General features: G+C 42.5%; 1 protein-coding gene across 13 annotated transcripts in view; it reads left to right on the plus strand.

The window, feature by feature from the left end:
• The window catches only part of Ppp6r3 (protein phosphatase 6 regulatory subunit 3), a 135084-nt gene that overhangs the window by 82825 nt on the left and 31228 nt on the right, over nucleotides 1-21031 (plus strand). For all 13 annotated transcript variants that reach the window (XM_057779824.1, XM_057779826.1, XM_057779828.1 and 10 more), the window contains exons 9-14: nucleotides 7187-7316; nucleotides 10042-10194; nucleotides 11511-11660; nucleotides 13100-13164; nucleotides 15968-16083; nucleotides 18236-18321. In XM_057779824.1, the coding sequence (XP_057635807.1) occupies nucleotides 7187-7316; nucleotides 10042-10194; nucleotides 11511-11660; nucleotides 13100-13164; nucleotides 15968-16083; nucleotides 18236-18321 (700 nt within the window). The remainder of the gene's footprint in view (nucleotides 1-7186; nucleotides 7317-10041; nucleotides 10195-11510; nucleotides 11661-13099; nucleotides 13165-15967; nucleotides 16084-18235; nucleotides 18322-21031) is intronic.

Consider the following 21031-nt stretch of genomic DNA (forward strand, 5'->3'; position numbering starts at 1 on the left):
TTCATTATATAGAAAAGAAATTGTTTAATCTAGCAAAATATAAGGTATTCTGACCTAAATCAATGTGAATACTTCAGTATTGTCAGTGCTTTATAAAATGACTTACAGATGAGAAAATACCATTCAAAATCTAAACAAAAGTTGTAATAGAAAACAGACTAATTCTAAACTTTGTGGAAATCCCAAAGCGAAGGCAATAGCCAGAACAATCATTTCAAAGAAATGCAGTTGAACAGCTCTTATTGTGATTTCAGAACCTGCTACAAAGCCACAGACAGCAGGACAGTGGAAAAAGAGTAGGTGCCCAGATCCCTAGAACAGGTGTGTGTTTGCACACATGCGCACACACACACCAAATACTGATAGTGAATGTGGAGGCAGTGCAGTGGGTAAAGTTTTAATAAATGCCTGTGGTGTAGTATATTTGACTTCTTGATGCAAAAAATGTTTTCACTTCTGGATTATAGAAAACCTTACTTGAAATGTATTATAGACCCAGAAATTAATCCTAAAACTGTAGACGTTCCAGAAGGAAAGCTTTGACTCAGGCAGTTTTCTTAGACCTGTCACCAAATCATAATCATTGTGTTTTAGTTTGAATTCTGTTGCTTTAACAAATGTGACCAACCAACTTGGTGAGGAAAGGGTTTATTTCATTTTATAGGCTATAATTGAGAGGAGCCAAGGCAGAAACTCAGGCTGGAGCTTGAAATGGAAACCATGTTTCCAGAACCATGTTTCATGTTTGGCTAGCTTTCTTCTCAAGCCTAGGCCCATCAGCCTAGTTGCTTCCCACAGTGGATTAGGTCCTCTCAGTTAGCAGTCAAGTAAATGCCTCAGAAACACGCCCACAACCAATAGGATGGAGGCAGTTCGATAAATCTATAACTTGTCTGTTTAACCTTTTTTTTATCCTTTGAGAGCACATGTTAATAAGATTAGTATGGCAATACAAAAACACAATGCAACTCGTAGATGCTCCTGAAAAATCCAAATTAAGTAAGATTTTTTTTTTCTTATTCCAGTAGGAAATACCTGAGGTATGATTATAAACAGATCACAGCAAACTCAAATCCAACAGTATAAACAGCCCAGTGTCAGCTCAACTTCTGGAATTAACTCATGATATTCCCAATTCTCCAGCTCTGCTGTCTGTAATGTACAAAGTTTGTTTGATAGGCTTAATCCGACTCCAGAACTTAACTAACTGCCCACTGTCTTTGGCAGATGGTTCATAGTCCTGGTGTTTCTAGTATTCTCCTGTCTCTGCTGCAGATAAGCTGTACCAGTGGCCTCTCCTTGCCTCCCTTCAGTATTTCTGACCTTTTACATTGTGGCAAGCTTCAGCTGTTCTCCATGACCATTGTCTTCAAAGCCAATACAATATGGGAGTCTGTCTTAGGGTGATATTAGCTGTGTTAAATACCATGACTAAAAACAGCTTGGGGAAGGAAATGTTTATTTGTCTTACATATCCTGAATCACAGTCCATTTGAGGAAAGCCAAGGTAGGAATTCAGACTAGGTGACTGGAGACAGGAGCTCATGCAGAGGTCATGGAGGGATGCTGTTTACTGGCTTGCTCTCCATGGCTTGCTGAGCCTGTTTTCTTATAGCACCCCGTATAAGTGGTGTCCCTTATTTACAAAGGGCAGGGTCCTACCCCATTGATCACTAATTCAGAGTGGATTACAGACTTGTACCAGTGGTGCTGGGGAGTGAACTCAGGACTTTCTCCATGCTAGGCAGGCGCTCCTCCAAATTATCTCTGGGCCCATGATTGCATACTTCTGAAAATCCCATTGTTTTCTGTGTCCATAAACAAAGCCAAAATTTAGTGGTTTACAGTCAAATTTCTTGAACTTTTGTTGCTCATAGTTTCTTTTGACCAAAGATATTTTCACTCAGTACTTTAAATGTGAAGAGCAAACATTTATCGATGGCAAGGCTTAAGTTTCTCTCTCTCTCTCGTGATTTTTCGAGGCAGGGTTTCTCTGTGTTGGTGTAACTGTTCTGGAACTTGCTCTGTAGACCAGGCTGCCCTCAAACTCATGGAGATCCTCCTATTTGTTTTTCCTGAGAGCTGGAATTAAAGGTGTGTGTCACCACCACCTGGCTTTCAGTTTTTTCTTTGTTTTGTTTTGTTTTTTTAAAATAGTCCTTATTATACATATAATTTCACTATTAAAGGTAAAAGCAAAATTTCCATAGTGAGATGAATTTGCTTGATTACTTTACATAAATAAATCATGGCTGAGTATTTGGCACCGCAGGCTGTAGAGCATGTTCAACTTTATTTTATAGTCATCAGTGCCAAGAAAGCCACTTTTCCTATGAAGTGAAAAATGACAGATGTATAGTTAGGACCACATCAAGAAATTTGGTAATTATATTACCCCATATTGGATTGCAACCCATCATCGCAGGATCTGGGTCCTAGAACAATAGTCCTCAATGCCAAACTGCAGTGTTGGTAGTGCCACATTCCCAGAGGCACAGAGACATAATGGTTCCCTGCCTCTTCAGTTTCTACTGACTTTTGGCAACTCTGTGGCTTGTGACCACTGTTTCATTGGTCCTCATCTTGTCCTCTGAGTGTCTGTCTGTCTATCAGTCTCCTGTTCTCTGAGACCCTTGTGATAGCCCCATGGGTCCATCTGCACAATCCAGATTCATCTTTCATCTCAAAGTCCTTAATTATATCTTCAGAGGTCTTTTTCCCAAATAAAGTTTCCACAGGTTGTGAGGATTAAGGTGGTATTTCTCTGAAGGAGCTAGCAGTCAGAGGGATTGTTCTTCCCCTTTCTCCAGGAATTGTGTTTCTGAAATCTGCCTTCACAGCTATGGGGAGCACAAGTGGTGTGTTTTTTAGCAATCATTACTGCAGTGAGATGGCTCTGGCTTCTAGGTGTACCAGGAGGTGTGCAGCCCTTGGTCTGCTGATGGGCTCCTCACTGCTATGCCAGAAGGGGACATTGCCTAGCATTTCTTGGGTTAACAATCAGTAATTAACTGATAATTGGAGAGGTCAGGTTTTGATTCAGGCAGTCTACATAACACTTTCAATTTTACTTCATACCCCTATTTTACATTGATCTAGGCCCTCCTTCCATTCCTGGCTTATCTTCTCCCCCACTTGAGAATTGCTGTCTGCTTGTAATCACAATACCAGCTGAAAAAGGGAGTCTCACTTCATTATTTTTAAACTTTTTATTGATTCTTTGTGGATTTCACATTTTGCATCCTGATCCCACACATCTCCTTGTCCTCTTGCTTCTGCCCTCTGCCCTTGCAACCTCACCCCAAAAACAAAATTTAAAAGTAAAACAAAACAATTAAAAATCTCAGCATGGAAGCTGTAGTATGACCCAGTGAGTCATACAATATACCTTAGTTCATATGTCTTGTGTTCATTTTAATGACTCACTGGTCTGGTTCAAGGCCTCTGGCTTTTGTTACATCCTTCATACTGGCCCCTCACTGAGACTCCCCTTGGATATCCTATTGTTACTTTGTGGCATGGAGATCCTGTATCTTTGTGTAGATGGATATTGCACTTTCGTTACTGGCTGCCCAGACCCGAATAATCACACAGAAACTATATTAATTATAGCACTGTTTGGCCAATGGCTCAGGCATATTCCTAGCTAGCTCTTACATCTTAATTAATCCATTTCTATTAATCTGTATATTGCCATGAAGCTGAGGACTACTGGTAAGGTTCCTATGTCTTTTTCCTTTGGTAGCTACTTGGCGTCTGCCAGACTTCTCCTTCTTTATCCCAACATTCAGTTTAGTTTTCATGCCTAGCTGTATTCTGCTCTGCCATAGGCCAAAATAGTTTCTTTATTAACCAATGGTAATAAAACATATGCACTATAGAGGGGAATCCCACATCACCTCCCTTTTTTGTCTAAATAAAAAGGAAGGTTTTAACTTTAGCTTAGTAAAATTGCATGTGGCAAAAGTTATCAAGCAAGAATTACAGTTACAATATTTGTATCTATTTTATCTTTTATCAAAACTCTTAACTATGTGTCTTCAACTCCATCAAAGACCCCAGAAGGATATATTACCTGAGTAAAAAGGAAGTGCATTGTAAGCAACTTCCAAAATTCTAGACTTGATAGAATTGACAGAGACTTTAACTGCCTGGACAATCACCCAAAGTTCTTCTGTAACCTTGGGACATCCATCTTCACCCTACAGGCCCATAGTATCTAGGCAGGTTTTTCCATGAAGCAGGAAATTTGAAAGACTGTTTTTCTTATATTGTTTTGTCAATCACTTTATGTTCTGCAGAATGTTTGTCAGACTTTTTCATGAAGTAGGAACCCTGAAGAACTTGCCATCTTCTTTTGGCAAGTTCAGATGTCATTTTTTTTGTGAGTCTTGCATGTCCATTATATATAGCATATCATCAAGCAGCCCAGGCAAGAACAGTTTCTTGCCCAAATGGCTAGCCTTGGCACATTGAAGGCAAATTCCATAACAAGTTTCTTCAGTGCACATCAGCCTTTCTGACACTTTGGATTTGTAGGTTTGTCCCCTTCACATGCTCTATCAGTTCATAGATGAGGTGGGTAGGTGTTGGGGTGGGTTCCCTCATAGTCCTGATTCTGGGCCTGGGTGGTAGCTGGGTTGGTCAGCCTGCCAGTTTTCCCTCATCGTCACCACCCAGGCTAGCTCACCTAATGTAGCAGATAGCAAGGAGAGGGTCCAGCTTATTTCCTTTACCTTTGCCATACCATGGTATTTAGAGAGGGGGCAGGGGCAGCTCATCTGCTCTTACACCCACAGGCTCAGCTGACCTGTTCCCCAGCCAACAGGGTCAGCTCTTTCAGCTCTAGTGTACTGCCCAGTGAAATGCTGTGCCCACTCTCCCATGTGCTGTAGCTGGTGGGAGACAAGGCCAGTTCTCCCACTCTTGTGGCTTTGCGGCCAGGTCTCTCAGTTGTTGCAGGGGGCAAGGGGAGGGAGAGCTCCCCCCCCCCCCCCGCCACTATATTGCAGATGAGAAATAGGCAGGGTCAGTCTTCCTGCTCCCATGTTCCCCCAGGCTCACTCAGCTCCATTCCAGCCAATAGGGTCAGCTCATTTGTGCTACCTAGGTGAGGTATAGGGCCTGTTTTCCTTAGTGCTTCTGCCAGGGGAGGACAGTACCAATGATGACCTCAGGGCCAGCTCTCCTACCCATCCACAGGCAATGTGGGGCCGGGGAGGTCATCTTTCCCTCGCCTACTCTACCATAGACGAAGGGCCCTATCTCCCACAGGCATTCACAGTGCTAGATCACTTGCATCTCAGTCCACAGGGTTAGCTCTACTATGGACCCAATGGCTGTTGTAATATGAGCGGCGGGGCTGCGTCTCCAGCACCCGGCCGCCCGCATGGCTTATGTCCCAAAATAATTACACGGAAACTGTATTCTTTTAAACACTGCCTAGCCCATTAGTTCCAGCCTCTTATTGGCTAGCTCTTACATATTGATCTAACCCATTTCTGATATTCTGTGTAGCACCACGAGCTGGCTTACCAGGGAGGATCTTAACCTGCATCTGTCTGGAGTGAGAGAATCATGGCGACTCACTGACTCGGCTTCTTTCTCCCAGCATTCTCTTCTGTCTACTCCACCCACCTAATCAATCAAATGGGCCAAGGCAGTTTCTTTATTAGTTAACCAATGAATGGCAGCGTGGCCCTCAAATCCTCACACCCACACATGGCTTGAGGTGTGCGTCCAGATTCTAGGTATCAGTGTGGCCCTTGGTGGCAACACAGGCCTCAGACAGCACAGACTCAGGCTGCAGTAGGACCATGGACCCAAACATAGTCCTCGACAACAGCCTGGGCCTGGGTGTCACTGCAACCCTAGTTGGCATTGCAGATTGCTCTGATCAACATAGTTCAAATGGTAGCGTGGCCTTCAAACGCCAACATTTCCCCCGGTGGCAGCCTAGATCCAGGGTATCCACTCAGTCTTTGATGGTAACAGGAGCCATGGACATTGACACAGACCCTGGCTGTGGTAGAACCATGGACCCAAACATAGCCCATGGATGACCACAGTTTGGGACTGGATGACACCATGGCCCTGAGTGACAGCATGGGCCACCCAGATTTGTTTGACCCCTGCAGCAACTTGAACCTCTAAGAATATCATTGCCTCAGGTGTAGGTCCAGACTGTGGACCTCTACACAGCCCTCAGTGGTAACAGGAGCCATAAACATCAACACAGCCTAGTTGCAGCAGGGCCATAGACCTAGACATGGCCCCTGGCAGCAATCCAGGCCAGATATCACCATGGTGCTGGGTGGCAGCAAAGGAATCTTGATCATGGCCCCTGTGAGTGTACATCTCTTGGTCACAGATAGTGGCCCAGACTCCGGGCATCCACAGGGCCCTCCATGGCTACAGTAGCCACAGACGTCAGCATGACCCCCATAGCTATATCAGGGTCATGAAACAAATCATGGTCCTGGCAAGCAGGGCATCTACCTTAGCTTGTTCTTTACTGCCCTTATCTTTCCAGATCTGCCTTTCCCTAGCACATGAATCATTCTTTGTCCCTTCTCCGTCTCCCATCCTCCCTCCTCCATTTTGCTACCTTGTACTCACTATAATGGTGACCAACTACCTAGTGCCAGAGACTGGTGGTTGAAATTCTTCCCACCTCAAGTCTAGGGACCTAGGACTTTTTTTTTCCCTAAGAAACGAGTGTAATGATTGAAGACTCATTTTTATGTAGAGTAAATTAAACCACCTGAATAGAAATCAGTGTTGTTTATCTAAAATGCTCAAGGGAATAAGTAGGGGCCTGCTTATTATTAACATTTCCATCTGGCAGGTAATGCACTGTGTCCTGTGACTTGGGTCAGCCCTCCATTTGATTCCACATTTTCTCATCTATTAGAGACCTACCTTTCAGTATGGCAGTGACAAGAGACAAATGGTTCAGGGGAATCTGGAGATATGACGTAATATCTTACCCAATACCTTAACTCCTTTAGGTTCTAAGGACATGGTGGCTGATCTCATGAATATTGTTTCTCTCCGTTTCTCGGCCTCTTCTCTGACATCACCATAATATAGTCAATGATTCTTGAACTGTGTGCCTGCAGAGTTGACATGGAGAACTCTCGTGAATTATTCTGAATTACAGTAGTTACCTTGATTTGTTTTCCAGGTTTGAAGGCCATATAGAGATCTGCCCACCAGGCATGAGCCACTCAACTTGTTCAGTTAACAAGAGTGTTCTAGAAGCCATCCGAGGAAGACTTGGATCTTTCCATGAACTTCTTCTTGAGCCACCCAAGGTAGAGTTGCTGTCATAGTGTTGCTGGCAGCCAGGGGTTTGGTTTAGGCAGTGACTAGAGTGTCTGAGAACCTTGGAAATAAAGAGATTGACCATAATTATAATTAGTGTGACACACTGTTTTTAAAAGTATGTGTATGCATGTATAAGTTAATATCCTTCCACTCGAATCTCTGGGTTCTAGAGCAGGAACTCAGACTAGGAGGAAAGTGCTTCAGCCGCTGAGCCATCTCCTCAGCCTGCATAATACTTTTAAAGATAAAAAACTAGGCCGGGCGGTGGTGGCGCACGCCTTTAATCCCAGCACTCGGGAGGCAGAGGCAGGCGGATCTCTGTGAGTTCGAGACCAACCTGGTCTACAAGAGCTAGTTCCAGGACAGGCTCCAAAACCACAGAGAAACCCTGTCTCGAAAAAACCACAAAAAAATAAAAAAATAAATAAATAAAAGATAAAAAACTATTATATTTTGCTGTCTCTGAACTATTTTTTTGCTGGTTGATTTTTTATTTATTTATTTTTTTGAGTCGGGGGAAGGGTTTTGCTATATATTTCAGACTGGCCTTGATTTTGCTATCATCTTGCCTGAGCCTTATGTGCCTCCTGTAAGCTAGTTTTTAAATTGACTTTTATCCATATACATTTTCTAAATGAGGGGAAATCAGAATTAAAAACATGTAGTTAGTAAACTCACATTTTTGTTTTGTAGCTCCTTGAGAACCTATATATCAGTTAAAGTAAACATGTTCCTATTTTTAGCACAGTCTTTTTAGGCTTTTGAGGTAAAGTCAGCCTTTCCTGGCCTGATTTTTGAAATGCATTTTGTATGATCTTGGGGACAGTGTGGACAGATGAAGTTTTAATAGAGATACAGTCCACCGAGATCTTGGTATACAACTTAGAAAGGACCTGGCGCAGGGTGTTACTTTTCTATGAGGAGCATCTGTATGCAAACCAACACAGTGGAACTTCAGGAGACATGCCAAAGAGACATAGTAGGAATCACACTGCTCCTACTGTGATTCTTCTAGCGACTGGGTCTTCCATGGTCCTTTTCATTTACCCTGTACATTTGGATCCAGTGCCATCGGTAGTGTACACGTTGGTATGAGTCATATAGATTGGTCACTTCTATATGAGGTCTTGTTACTTAGTTACTGTACTGTTGCTGTGAAAAAGACCATGACCAAGGCAACTCTTATAAAAGGAAACATTTAGTTGGGTCTCGAGTACCAATTTAGAATCTTAGTCCATTATCATCATGAGGGTAAGGGGCATGGTGCTGGAGCAGTAGCTGAGAGCTAAATCCTGATCTTCAGGCAGAGAGGGAGAGACTGAGACTGGCCCTGCCATGGCCTTTTGAAACCTCCAATCCCATCCCCAGTAACAAGCTTCTTCCAACAAGGGCATACCTTCTAATCCCGATGACCACTTCCTGGAGACCAAGAATTCAAATATATGAGCCTGTGAGGACCATTTTTGTTTAGTTGACCACATTGTTTTCTGCTTAACCTTTTGAGGGAGGGGTAACAAGATACCTTAAGTCCAAATCCCAAGTGTCTAGTTAGCTTCACTCATGTCTGTTGTGAGTAGTTAGCAGTTCTCTCTGTGCTCAAGGTCCTGCTGGGTCCATTGCAGCCAGAGCTCTGCATCTTCATTCAGCTCATTCACCCTAGGGAACTTTTTTCAGTGTTTAGCAGCCAGTGTCATCCTTCTTGGCAGTCCTCGGAGCCAGAGTAAGAAAAAGATCTAGAAGAGAGAGCATCACCAATGAAAAATGGAGGAAGAGGATAGGAGAGGTGTGATGAGGACCCAGGTTTTGTCTTTGGTGGTCCACTCAGCTTCTCCTTAAGTGTGCAAGGATAGGAGAGGTGTGATGAGGACTCAGGTTGTATTTTTGGTGGTCCACTCAGCTTCTCCCTAAGTGAACAAAAAGGCACCTGACTCAATGGCCCCAATTCATAACTGAGTCTCTTTCACTCTAGCAGTGAGTGATACACCTGACTTCACTCTGATAAAGTGTATGAATAGATTCAGGAATTTTTTACAGAAGCTTAATTGATTAATGAACTTGCTCGCTGTGCAAAGGATTGAATGTAGTCTATTCATGCTAAGCAGGTAATCACCCCTAAGCACCATGAAGCTTTTTCGAAAGTCTCCCAAGTTCCATGGAGTAGAACTGTAAGGCGTGGGCCAGCAGAAGAGAGTGGCCAAGGATAAAATCTTAGTTTCCGCAATCTGAGAACCTTGGAAATAAGAGACTTACCCTAATTAGCATTATGTCCTATGTTTTGGTGTTATTTTGTTTTTTTAAGAAGTTTGTGTAAGTTATAGGACAACTTGTAGGAGCCTTTTATCTCCTCCATTCTACTATGTGGGTTCTGGAAATAGGTGAAGTGGAGGACATGTGTAGAACCTTCAGGGACAGCATGGCATTTTAGTTTGTCACTCTTTCCTGACAGAACACACAGCATCTGCTGCTGTCTTGTGATGTCATATCACTGACACTCCCTTTGTAGACAAGAACAAACCATTCATCCTACTTCTCAGGGCAGACACTCCCCTTTTACCATATGTACTTGTTTCTGACTTCTTGTTAAGATTCTGCCTAAAGGTTAGATTTCTCTCACACAAAAATGGTATGATGTTAGCTGGCCTTCCATGTCAGCACATGGACTTTTTATTTATTCATTTAACTGAATTTAATTTAAATCTTTTTCTTCCTCAGAAAAGTGTAATGAAGACTACATGGGGTATACTGGACCCTCCTGTTGGGAACACTCGGTTGAATGTGATTAGGTTGATATCCAGCCTGCTCCAAACCAATACCAGCAGTATAAATGGGGATCTGATGGAACTGAACAGCATTGGTGTCATATTGGTGAGATTCTGCCTCATGAAGTCACCCTTGATAATGCCTAAGTCTTATAAATTGACATAGGTGTGAACTCACTGTCTAGTACTGCCTGCCACCCTGAGCACTGAAACTGCTCTGAACTGAGTCTGACTTATCCCAAGCCTGCATGTGATGTGGGGTGCTAGAAGTGTCAGCTTACTTCTGACACCTGTCCATCCAGTACAGGGGAAGAGCTCGTTCCCTCCTCACCTCTGGGAAGCAAAGTTGGGGCACACTAGGAATCCAGAAAGTACTAGAGCAAAACAAAACTGACAGAGGCACACACATTACAAGACACTGGCTCACTGCTCAGACCCACATCTGTGACGGGGTACCTTGTAAATGACTGTCCTGCATTCTGCACACTTAGGGGCTCTGAGAAGGAAGCCCAACTTTAAACAGGAAAGAGAAATTTAGCAACCTGTTATCTACAGATAGACATTCTGCCGACAGTGGAGACTATGACAGTGCTGTTGTTAGGTTAATCTAGACCTTTTTTCAATAAAAATAATGTTCTGCATCATATTTCTTCATTTAAAAATGAACCTTAATTCAGTTCATGAACGTGCAAAGCAAAGCTTACTGCATGCCTGGTGGTTTGAAGAAGCAGTGGTAATTCTACCTGGAGTCGCACAGTGAAGAGCCTGGGAATGGCTGAGCTGGATATTTGCATCACTTTAAAACTTTTCTTTGAGAAGGCTATGCTCATCTTTTCTTCATGTTCCTGAAACTTTCCTCTATTGTCTAATATAGTCTATGCAAATTCAAGCATTTTGAATGAACAGATAGTTATATGGACTATGAAGTAGTATTTGAAACCTCCCCTATAAATATTAAACCATTTGTTCTTTTTAACGTGGATCCCATATTGAGGTCAGACTACACGCTTTAGAAGTCGGTTCTCTTCTTTCATCATGTGGGAACGTGGCTTCCCAGAGTGAAATTCAGGTAGTCTTGGTGACAAGCACCTTTACCTATTAAGTCAACTTGGTAGCCTTCTACCTTGTCTTTTGAGACAGAGAGACTCATTGACTCTGAAGCTCATCAGTTAGGCTAGGCTGGTTGGTCAGTTGCTCTCCCTGTATTCACTTTCCCAACACTGGATGGATTACAGACGTATATGCCACTATGCCCAGCTTTTAAGTAGGTACTGGGGATCCAGAATCAGATCCTCCGCTTACTCAGTAACCACTTTACTGACGGAGTGTCTCCCCACCCTGAAAGAATTACTGCTGTCTGTATGTTTAAAGTGGTGGCTTCAGCATTGAGCTTACTGAAAAGACTGCACTTTTATTTTGTAGGACATGTTCTTCAAGTACACGTGGAATAACTTTCTACATACTCAAGTGGAAATTTGTATTGCGCTCATTCTTGCCAGTCCTTTTGAGAATGCAGAAAATGGCACCATTACTGATCAAGACTCCACTGGAGACAATTTGTTGTTGAAGCATGTAAGCATTATTTCCTTGTTACTATTGTTTTCCAGGGTGTGAAATTAATCACAGTTAAAGATTGAGTAGCTTAAAAAAAAAAAAAAAGATTGAGTAGCTTCCGTGTCATAAGGTTTAGCTGCCACATGCTCATTGCACGTTGACCAGTGATTTTGTTAATCACTTCCTGGACATGACACTGCTAAATGAATTGTAGGCCCTCTTTCCTGGCAACTATTAGAAGTTTGAACAAACCTTGAGGGTGTTAAAAGAACCACAGATAATTAAGTACTACTGAGAATGCTTTTACACTACTTTGGCAGACCAGAATTTAACTATTGGTGCTGAATAAGTGCCTAAAAGTTTGGCAAAATGAGTTTTAGTCAATGTTGAGTAATGTTTTTAGGGTCTCTCTTTTGTTTTATGGGCAAGGGACAGAAGGATCTTGCTGTGTAGACCAGACTGATCTTGGACTCATGAACTTTCTGCCTCAGGCTCCCGAGAGATGGGGTTATAACTGTGCACAGTGATACCTGACTTGGGAGTCAGGGGTCTCTTCTGTAAAATTCATATTTCTCAGTGATTTTTCTGGTTCATTCTTCAGAGTTGTACATTCCTATGACTTTATCTAATCTAGTTCTCATGTTTTTTATTCCCAGACCTGGAAGGCAGAAAGGCTGGCTGAGTAGCCAGGTGACTAGAGTAGATAAGTGCCCTTGCTCATTGAAGTTTGCAGTTCACAGTTGCTTCTCTTTGACTGCTAGAGTTTTGGTAGGACACAAGTTCTCAATATTGCACAAGCATTCAGATACATTGAAGTTATGTTGCCCACATTTAAAAGTGACTTAAGCCAGGGATGGTTGTGTATGTGTATAAACATAGTACTTACAAGATAAATACAGAATCAGTGAGTTCAAGATCAGCCTGCCCTACATGAGACCCTGTCTTAACTGCCTCCCCCCATCCCTAGTAAAATAAAGCAAACAACAGAAAAATAGATCACTGTGTTAGTTCTGTGCTAGATTGCCAGAACATACTTTCATTGTCTGACTTCTAGTTGGGCCCTGTGCTGCTGACCAGCTTTCTTTAGTTAACAGATCTTCACTTTGCCTCAGGTTCACTGCTTACTGTGGCAACACCCTTAGCAACAAGTTATCTAGTTCCCTTTGTGGCCAGGTCCATTAGGGGATTTGGAGTTAGCTGTACCATATTGCATTAGGATGTTCCTGTGACTAAGAACCACAGACGGTTTTATTTTTATGCAATTTATTTTTTTGTTTTTAAAGACAGGGTCTCACTGTTTAGATCAGCCTGGCCTTGAACTCACAGAGGTCTGTATACCTCTATATCCAGGATGCTGGTCTTAAAGGCAGAGCCAACAAGCTTGGTTTGCTTTAGTATTTTAATGCTTTAACCATTATTGAATAATTGAAGTAATTGGAGTATTCTTTTTTATTTAGCTTTTCCAAAAATGTCAATTAATAGAGCGAATCCTTGAAGCCTGGGATGCAAATGAGAAGAAACAGTAAGTCACTTGTTTCTGAAAGCAGTACAGTTTGATTTATATTACAGAAAATGTTACCATCTCCCCTTTGCTAGTTAGAGAAAGTGAAAATAAAGTTATATTCTAACAGATACTATTCTATTAACCTTTGGTCAGGTCTTAGAACTCTGCTGTTTTGGAAGGCTTTTTAAGAATAGTATTGAGTTGAATAAAAGCAGTCAAAAATTGACTCTCCCCTGGTGTGCAGTGATTATCCCCTCAAGACAGAGCATTCTATGTACTTGCTCTCAGAGTAAAGCATCACTGCAGGGATACACCTAAAGGGGAACAATGTTTAATATTTTCTTCATTGTCAAGATTTGGTGAAGCATTAGTTGACCCTACCCACCACTCTCTTACATAAAATGTTAATATGGTGGTGGCCGTGGTCATCGTGGTGGTGGTGGTGGTACTGGTGGTAGTAGCAAGAACAGTAGTGGCTAGTAGGTACTCTTTTCAATGCCCTGGGAGTTTTTACATCATCCCCAGATTCTGAAACAGGCAGTGGAGGGTAGGTTTGGAAAGTACTTTCAGGGTATGCTGCCATATGATGCTAGGTGTGTTTGTATAAATGACACATAGCTTATAGATGGCATTAACTGGGTGGTGGTTTATGTGTGTGCCAGGGTAGGAAAAGGGAGTCCTGGTCATTAGCAATGGTTTGTGTGTTCCTGTTAATTAGTGACACCATATCTTTTTGTGTATCTCTGGGCCATTTGTATATCTTCTCTAGAGGAATGACTATATCATAAGCATTATTAAGGTAGAATAAGGAGAGGTTTGCTGTTGGCCTTTCTGTGTTCTCCGGGCTGTGCTCCACTGTGGAAATGCTCTGAGTTCCACTAACCTCTTGTGTGGAATACCTTCTACCTACTATAGTTTCTTCATAGTTTGAGGTGATCCCATTTGCTTTTTGTTGCTTATATTATTAGTGTTTTGGGGTATTTTCCAAAATATCTCTGCCCAGACCAGTGTTGTGAGTGTTTGTCTTTTGTTCTAGTGGTTTTATGATTTCAGTTCAGCTTTTGTTTTGCATAGGTTTAGTGGGTGGGGAGGAGGTGACCATCTGGCTTTACTGTTCTTTATAGGCATTGTCTTGCTTAACCAGTCTGTTTATGAATGTGATTGTGTTTCCTTCTGAGTTATATTTAAGTCTGTTTCTCATTTGTCAGGATATACCTTTCCTAGATGACCAATCTCAGGAAGTATGAGTGCTATATGAAGCCTGTATATAACCACCACTGCAGTCAGAACATAGAATGATCCACCATCGTTATTTATTTATCCATCCACCACAGATACATTGCTTCCCCACATCCCCTTCCTTTTGGGGGGGGGGGGTGGGACTGGCATCAACGTCATTGTTGAGGTTGAGCTATGGGTAACCTTGGACCTCTGGTCCTGCTTCTTCTCCAGTGCTAAGATTACAACCATGTGCCCATGTCTGGTTTTATGAGGTGCAAGTGATTAAACCCAGTATTTTAGTGCAAGCTAAGCTTCATTCTACCAACTGATATTCTCAATAGTTTATACTGTCAAAGTCATCACTGTTCAGATCTGTATTCAGCTCCTGAAGGAGCTAAGTGACTCAGGGCAGGAATCAGCATGCTTTTGTTGGTTTTTGTGGTGGTCATGATGGACTTAGTAAACACTGAGAAGCATGGGTGGGTTTTGATGTGGCCATATCGGAAAGTGGTGCTAGCATATGTGACTGTGGCAAGGGGTTTTGATTAGCAGGCACATTATTCCAAATGGAGCTCCTTTAGGGGACCTATGTGAGGCCTGCTGGACACCTCTGGTTCTGTGTCCTCTGTGACTTCCCACCTACTAGTCTCTCTCTTCCTGCCTCATTGGACTAGTACATAAGTATCCTGTATACTCTTCTCTTTCTATGGGCCTATGTTCTGAAGGCCAGGTGAATCAACAACAGTCACATAAGCTTGGGGTCCTAAGAGTTTTCTGTACTGCTTCACTATGTCCAAAACTTTGTAGATAGTCTTTTGGTTTTTTACTTACCTGTGACCTTAAGGGTGTATGGGAGGGTTAAGAAGTTGTCTTTGGGGACACTAGAGTCTCTGGAACTTACTGTGAAACCAAAGGCAGCCCTTGTAGCTCAGTGTGAGCCTCAAATTCCATGCACGCCCTGAAGTTTACCCAGTAGGTGTTGTATTTTCCAGGCGCGCCTCCAAGTTGTTGTCATCTTTTAGTGTTCCTGAAAGGATTTTCTCCTTTTAAGCTCTGCCCTGCTGTCTCCAACAAAAATGTTTTATTTTGTAAGTCATGGACATTAAAAAGATAGTCTTAATGTAAAATGAATGTGGTTGGAAAGAGTAGATCTTTGCAGAAGAAAACATTGAGGACTGATTTTACTGGCCTCTGTTCTATGTGGCCTCCAGCAAGTGCAAGGGCACTGCTTTTCTTACCTCATCCAAGTTCTCAGATAAGCCACTCAAGTTGAGAAATACCATTAGTAGTTATGATTTGTCTGTCAGTTAGCACAAATAAAGTTTGATGTCTTTTGGTGGAGAAAGGTCAACAAAATTCTGACCTCAGTTTTTTTTTATAATCTGACTAAAGTCTGAAATTCAGAATTTTACAAAAATGTAACGGAAAATTCTAGTGGTGTGGGCATTGGTGAATGTTTGCTCCAGATACTGTCAATGACAGTGGTTGTTGCTGGTCCTGTTAGCGTGCTGCTCTGCCTTGCATTATGTATGCACTCTCCATTTGAGAAGCTGCTGAATGTCAGCCTCTCAGTCTGAGTATTGTTCTTTCCTCTTGTCAGGGCTGAGGGAGGACGGCGGCATGGTTACATGGGACACCTCACAAGGATAGCTAATTGTATTGTGCACAGCACCGACAAGGGTCCGAACAGTGCGTCAGTACAGCAGCTTATCAAAGGTAAGTCATTTAAACAGTTCTCTTTTCATTTGTGTGATCAGAGGGGTGAGAGGTTATAACGTGCTGGGAACAGATTGAAGTTTCTTTACATTTTAGAGATTGTTTGACTATCTCACCGTGGGTCTTGAGAATGTTTGAACCATGTGGTTCTCAGCTATATTGCTGCTCTGATTGCTGCTGTCCATTTAGAAACCAAGCAGCATGCTGGAGTCACTTCCTGTTACAGATCTCTGTTGGTGGCCTGGCTTTTTGTTCTGTTTTTTAAGATTAATCTATTCACCAGACGTAGTAGTAGATGCCTTTAATCCCAGCACTTGGGGGGCAGAGGCAGGCAGATCTCTGAGTTTGAGGCCAGCCTGGTCTGTGCAGTGAATTCCCAAATAACCAGAGCTACATGGTGAAACCCTGTCTTGAGTGGGGGTTATATATTTTATGTGTATGGGCATTTTGCCTCCATGTGTGTCTGTACACCATGTGAATTCAGTATCTGTGGAGGTCTGAAAAGGTTTTCAGATTTCTTCTGGAACTGGAGTTAAAGGTGGTTGTGAGTTACCTGGGATCAAACCCAGTTCTCTAGAAGAGTAGCCAGTTCTCTTAACCCCTAAGCCATCCCTCCAGTCTCCGATCTGGTTCCTTGTTTCTGTATTGGAGTAGAACCACTCAAGCTATGGTAGCTCTTCCTTTTTCTTCTGAAGTCCTCCCCTGTATATATTAGTGTTTTGCTTATGTGCATGTGTATATACCACATTTGTAACTGGTCAGAAGAGGAGCGTTGGATCTCCTGCAGCTTGACTTTATGGATGGTTGTGAGCCACCGAATGGGTGCTGGGAACAGAACCTAGGTTCCCTGGAAAAGTAACAAATGCTTTTAAGCACCGAACCATCTCTCTTGCATCTAGAATCTAACCCATCCTCCCTCCTGTTGTTACCTGTGAATTAGATTCCTTTTTTTGAGAAACTAAAGCACTGTCAGCATTTCTTCTATGTAAAATGAAAATTTTTGGCTCCTTACGGATTCTTTTCCTACCAGCATTTAAATTTATTCAGCCCAAGGTGACTTGTGTGCCTTCCATATGGGGTTCAGAGCTCAAATCCATTTCTGCCAGAATGGGAGTACCAAATGCCCTGACCTGCAGGCCTCTCTCCCAGAGTATATAGTTAGTTCTGAGACTTCTTTGAAAGCAAGAAACTGATAAAAATGTTGGTAAAAAGTGGTGCTCTGTTGAGTGTGCACTGAAAGCCTAGTTCTTACCCAGTAACAGAAAAACTGAGACTGGTCCTCCTGTAATTTTACTTCTCGAGAAGTGCACGCTCTTCCTCATGGTTTGTATCCTTATCAAGGAGAGATGACCATTTGTTCTTGTTCCTTCTTGGAAGTTGCCTGCATTAAGTGTGCACCTGTGTATGGTTGCTTAAACCAGAACTGTCAGGTGATTACCTTTCTATAGTTAGGCCTCTAAGATGTGTAGTCATGCCTTCATTTTTTCAGAAAACCATTGTAAGTTATTCTTTTAAAGTTTCTCTAGAAAGCAGGATTAGACTGTGGAGCATCCCTTCATGTTTTGTTTATGAAGCTAACATGTAGGAGACAGTACAAGTGCAATCTCAGCATCCAGCAGGGTTCTGTGTATCATTCCTTCATCAGCCCGGTGTCTGTCTCAGGATCCCAGTAGAGGACAGAAGCTGATATTTGTAGGCTTTTTTTTTTTTTTTGAGACAGGGTTTCTCTGTGGTTTTGGAGCCTGTCCTGGAACTAGCTCTTGTAGACCAGGCTGGTTTTGAACTATTTGTAGGCTTCTTAAACTTAACCACATACAGTTCTTACTCTGACCCCGCCCCAAAGACCTGTCTTTTTTCAGGAGAGTTGTTTGAAGATACAATTCCATGTTTCATTTCAGCAAAGCATTGTTAGTAATTGCTAAGTCTCAACTCTTACCCAGATCAGGCCTGCATTGTTGGTGGGGTGGGGCTGGTTGTTGGGGCTCAAGTCTGTATACTGGGTCTGTTGGACCACTAGGCTGGCCATAGCCAGGACCTCTGCTGATTGGACACCCCCACATGCTATTCATGCAGCTACTCCTCGAGACTGTACACTCTTGTTCCTGTGGGTCACTGTATGATAATGCTTTTTTCCCCCTTTTTCACTCTGAAGATCTTCCCGACGAAGTCAGGGAGCGATGGGAGACATTCTGCACGAGCTCCTTGGGAGAGACGAACAAGAGGAACACGGTAGATCTAGTAGGTTTCACAAGGTTACATCTCTGGGGTTTGGTGCTCTCAACCATTGCTTAGTTACTTGGAATGTGGGCCAAAGATAAGCTTGTAACGCTTTGCAGAAAGTAGATAGTATTCACAGCATTCTTGATTTGTTCAGTCATCTCCTAGTGACCTGCGTTGCATGGCAAAAAGGTACTAAAAAGCCACCCATGTCCACTACACTCCATATTAGTGTCTTGTCTCACCTGGGTTCTGCCCCTAAGCACTTCAGCACCATCTTCTGTCTTTCTTTTGTTCTGTGGCTTTGTACATTGGGCCTCATGTTGCTACTGAGTGCTTAGAACCCCAACTCCTATGGATGCTCCTAGTGTTATAGAATTAAGTTTATTCCCACTTTATGACAATTTTGGAAGAGAGATTTATAAATTACTCGGGAACTTCAGCTTTAGAATGATGAACTGAATTGATATTTTTCAGCCAGGGGATAATGGCATTGATAATTTTTTAAAATTATATTGGACTTTGGAATTTTTTTTTAAAAAAATATTAAGTTTTAAGGTGAGTATTGCTTTGTTATAGTTTTTGCAGATGTGGCACCTGGTGATCAGGTGGTGGCCTGACTGAGAAGTACTGTTCAGCACTAGCCACTGTTCCTTGAGTTTCTTAAAATAACCCTCAATCATTAACAAATTAGTTCTGTAGCAGGAGGCAGCTCTTCAGATAAGAGCTACAGAGTCAGTGGGTCATCCTGTGTCCCTCTGCATAGACCTTTGCTTCTCCATTGACTGGAATAGTGGAGTAATGGCTTTTATATATATTTATTTAATTTTATTTCATGTGCATTGGTGTGAAAAGTGTTAGATCCCCTGGAACTGGAGTTACAGAGAGTTGTGAACTGCCATGTGGGTGATGGGAATTGAACCCAGGTCCTTAGAAGAGCAGCCAGTGCTCTTAACCACTGAGCCATCTCTCTAGTCCCAAGTAATGACTTTTTAAGGTGGAGTTAATACAGAATTAGGAAGTACAAGAAGAAAAAAAGATGATGTATAAGGGAGCTTTGTGGAAATATGTGGTTACAGTAGGTCTGAGGGCTCCCATATGTGCACCATTGCATGGAAGACAAACCCACACTCCTCTCAACAGTACTGGCCAGCAGGATGGGCAGTTTTTTATAAAACTATTACATATCTGGGTGGTTTCGGCCTCTCTGTGCTAGTCAGTTGGTTAAAACAATTGAGACTTGGTTTGAAACCACCCCAGCTAGTAGTTGGCTGCTGTGAAGAGTGGCACTGTCCTCCGTGTTGTGACGTTTTATTCCAGTTGGGTTCCCACTTCAATCATACTGTAGTGATGTAGCTACCATGGTGTCCTTTGTTTTTTGTATATAAAGGAGTATTTTGATTCGGACAGTTTTAAAATTATCCACCTGTGATTGACTTTGTTTCCTTTTTGAGACAGAGTCTTATGATGTAGCTCTGATAGAAGTCAGAAATGTCCACTTAAAGCTTGTTACTGAGCTTTTTTTTTTTTAAAAAAAAAAAAACTTTTTCTGTGGGACATCAGTTCACACCTATAATCCACAGGAGGATTGCAAGTTCAAGGCTAGGACTAGCAGATGACTCTTTATATAGAGCACTTGGTGTGGGAACATGAGGATCAGCACATACCTATAACCCAGCATCAGGGGAGAGCCAGGAGGATCCCAGCCTGATGGAAATGGTGAGCTCCAGGTCCTAACCTCTGACCTCCACGGTACCCACACACGGACATGCACTGCACATACAGAAACACGGGGCCAAAACAGAAAAATCCCACAGGTTGTTTAGGGCCAGCCTTAGCTACTTTGCATGACTGAGGCCTAGACTACAAGAAGCATCTCCCTCCTATTTCGCCACCACTTCCATCCCCAAAAAGAAAGAAAAACAACTGTAATCTTGGGTAACTGCAGCAGATTTGTTTGAGAGCAGACCGTAGTAAAGAAGGGTGTCATTGCTGCCTACACTTTCCTCAGCTCATTCACGAGCATCAGTAGGCCTGCAGAGATTTTTATAAATACTGAGTGGTGGACATTTACAGCCATTCCACACTGAGAGAAAGCTGGTATGAGCACCATCTTTCACTCAAAGTAGAGTTCCATTCTCCTTTAGATGTAATCATACCTAAACCATAGAGGTATTAAACAGTAAGATGATCTTGGGAGAAGCCTTCCAAGAAGCCAGCGAGGAGGCTCCATGGATAAAGCTCCTACTGCCAGGGTTTACCTTGAGCTTGATTCCCAGAACTTACACAGTGGATGCAGAGAATAAACTCCCCATAAATTGACTTCCACGTGTATGTCCTGTGTACCATCCAAACACACAAAAATAATGAACTAATAAAAGAATATCAAAGCATGCTGATGTCCTATTGCGTTAGCCTCTCTCCCAAGAATTTGCTGTGCTGGCATTGTTGGGTTGGCTTAAGGCCTTTTCTTTCTTAAAGATTTTAAGGATTAGTCTAGTCACCAAAGAGGTTTTACTTATTTCCTTCAGGTTATATTTCAGCCCAGAATATATTCAGTTTACTTTGGTGGGGTTAGGTACATGTTCTGGGGCGGGCAGTAGGCTATTGTAGAATACTGTTATAAATATAATTTGGTAAATACTGTGGGCCTTGTTTATCCTTGAGTAAGTGACAGTGCCTGTGAATGTAGTGCGTGGCCTTAGTAAAAGTACATTCACTGTTGGAGTTG

This window comes from Chionomys nivalis, chromosome 8, assembly GCF_950005125.1.
Source record: "Chionomys nivalis chromosome 8, mChiNiv1.1, whole genome shotgun sequence".
NCBI classification, from domain to species: domain Eukaryota; kingdom Metazoa; phylum Chordata; class Mammalia; order Rodentia; family Cricetidae; genus Chionomys; species Chionomys nivalis.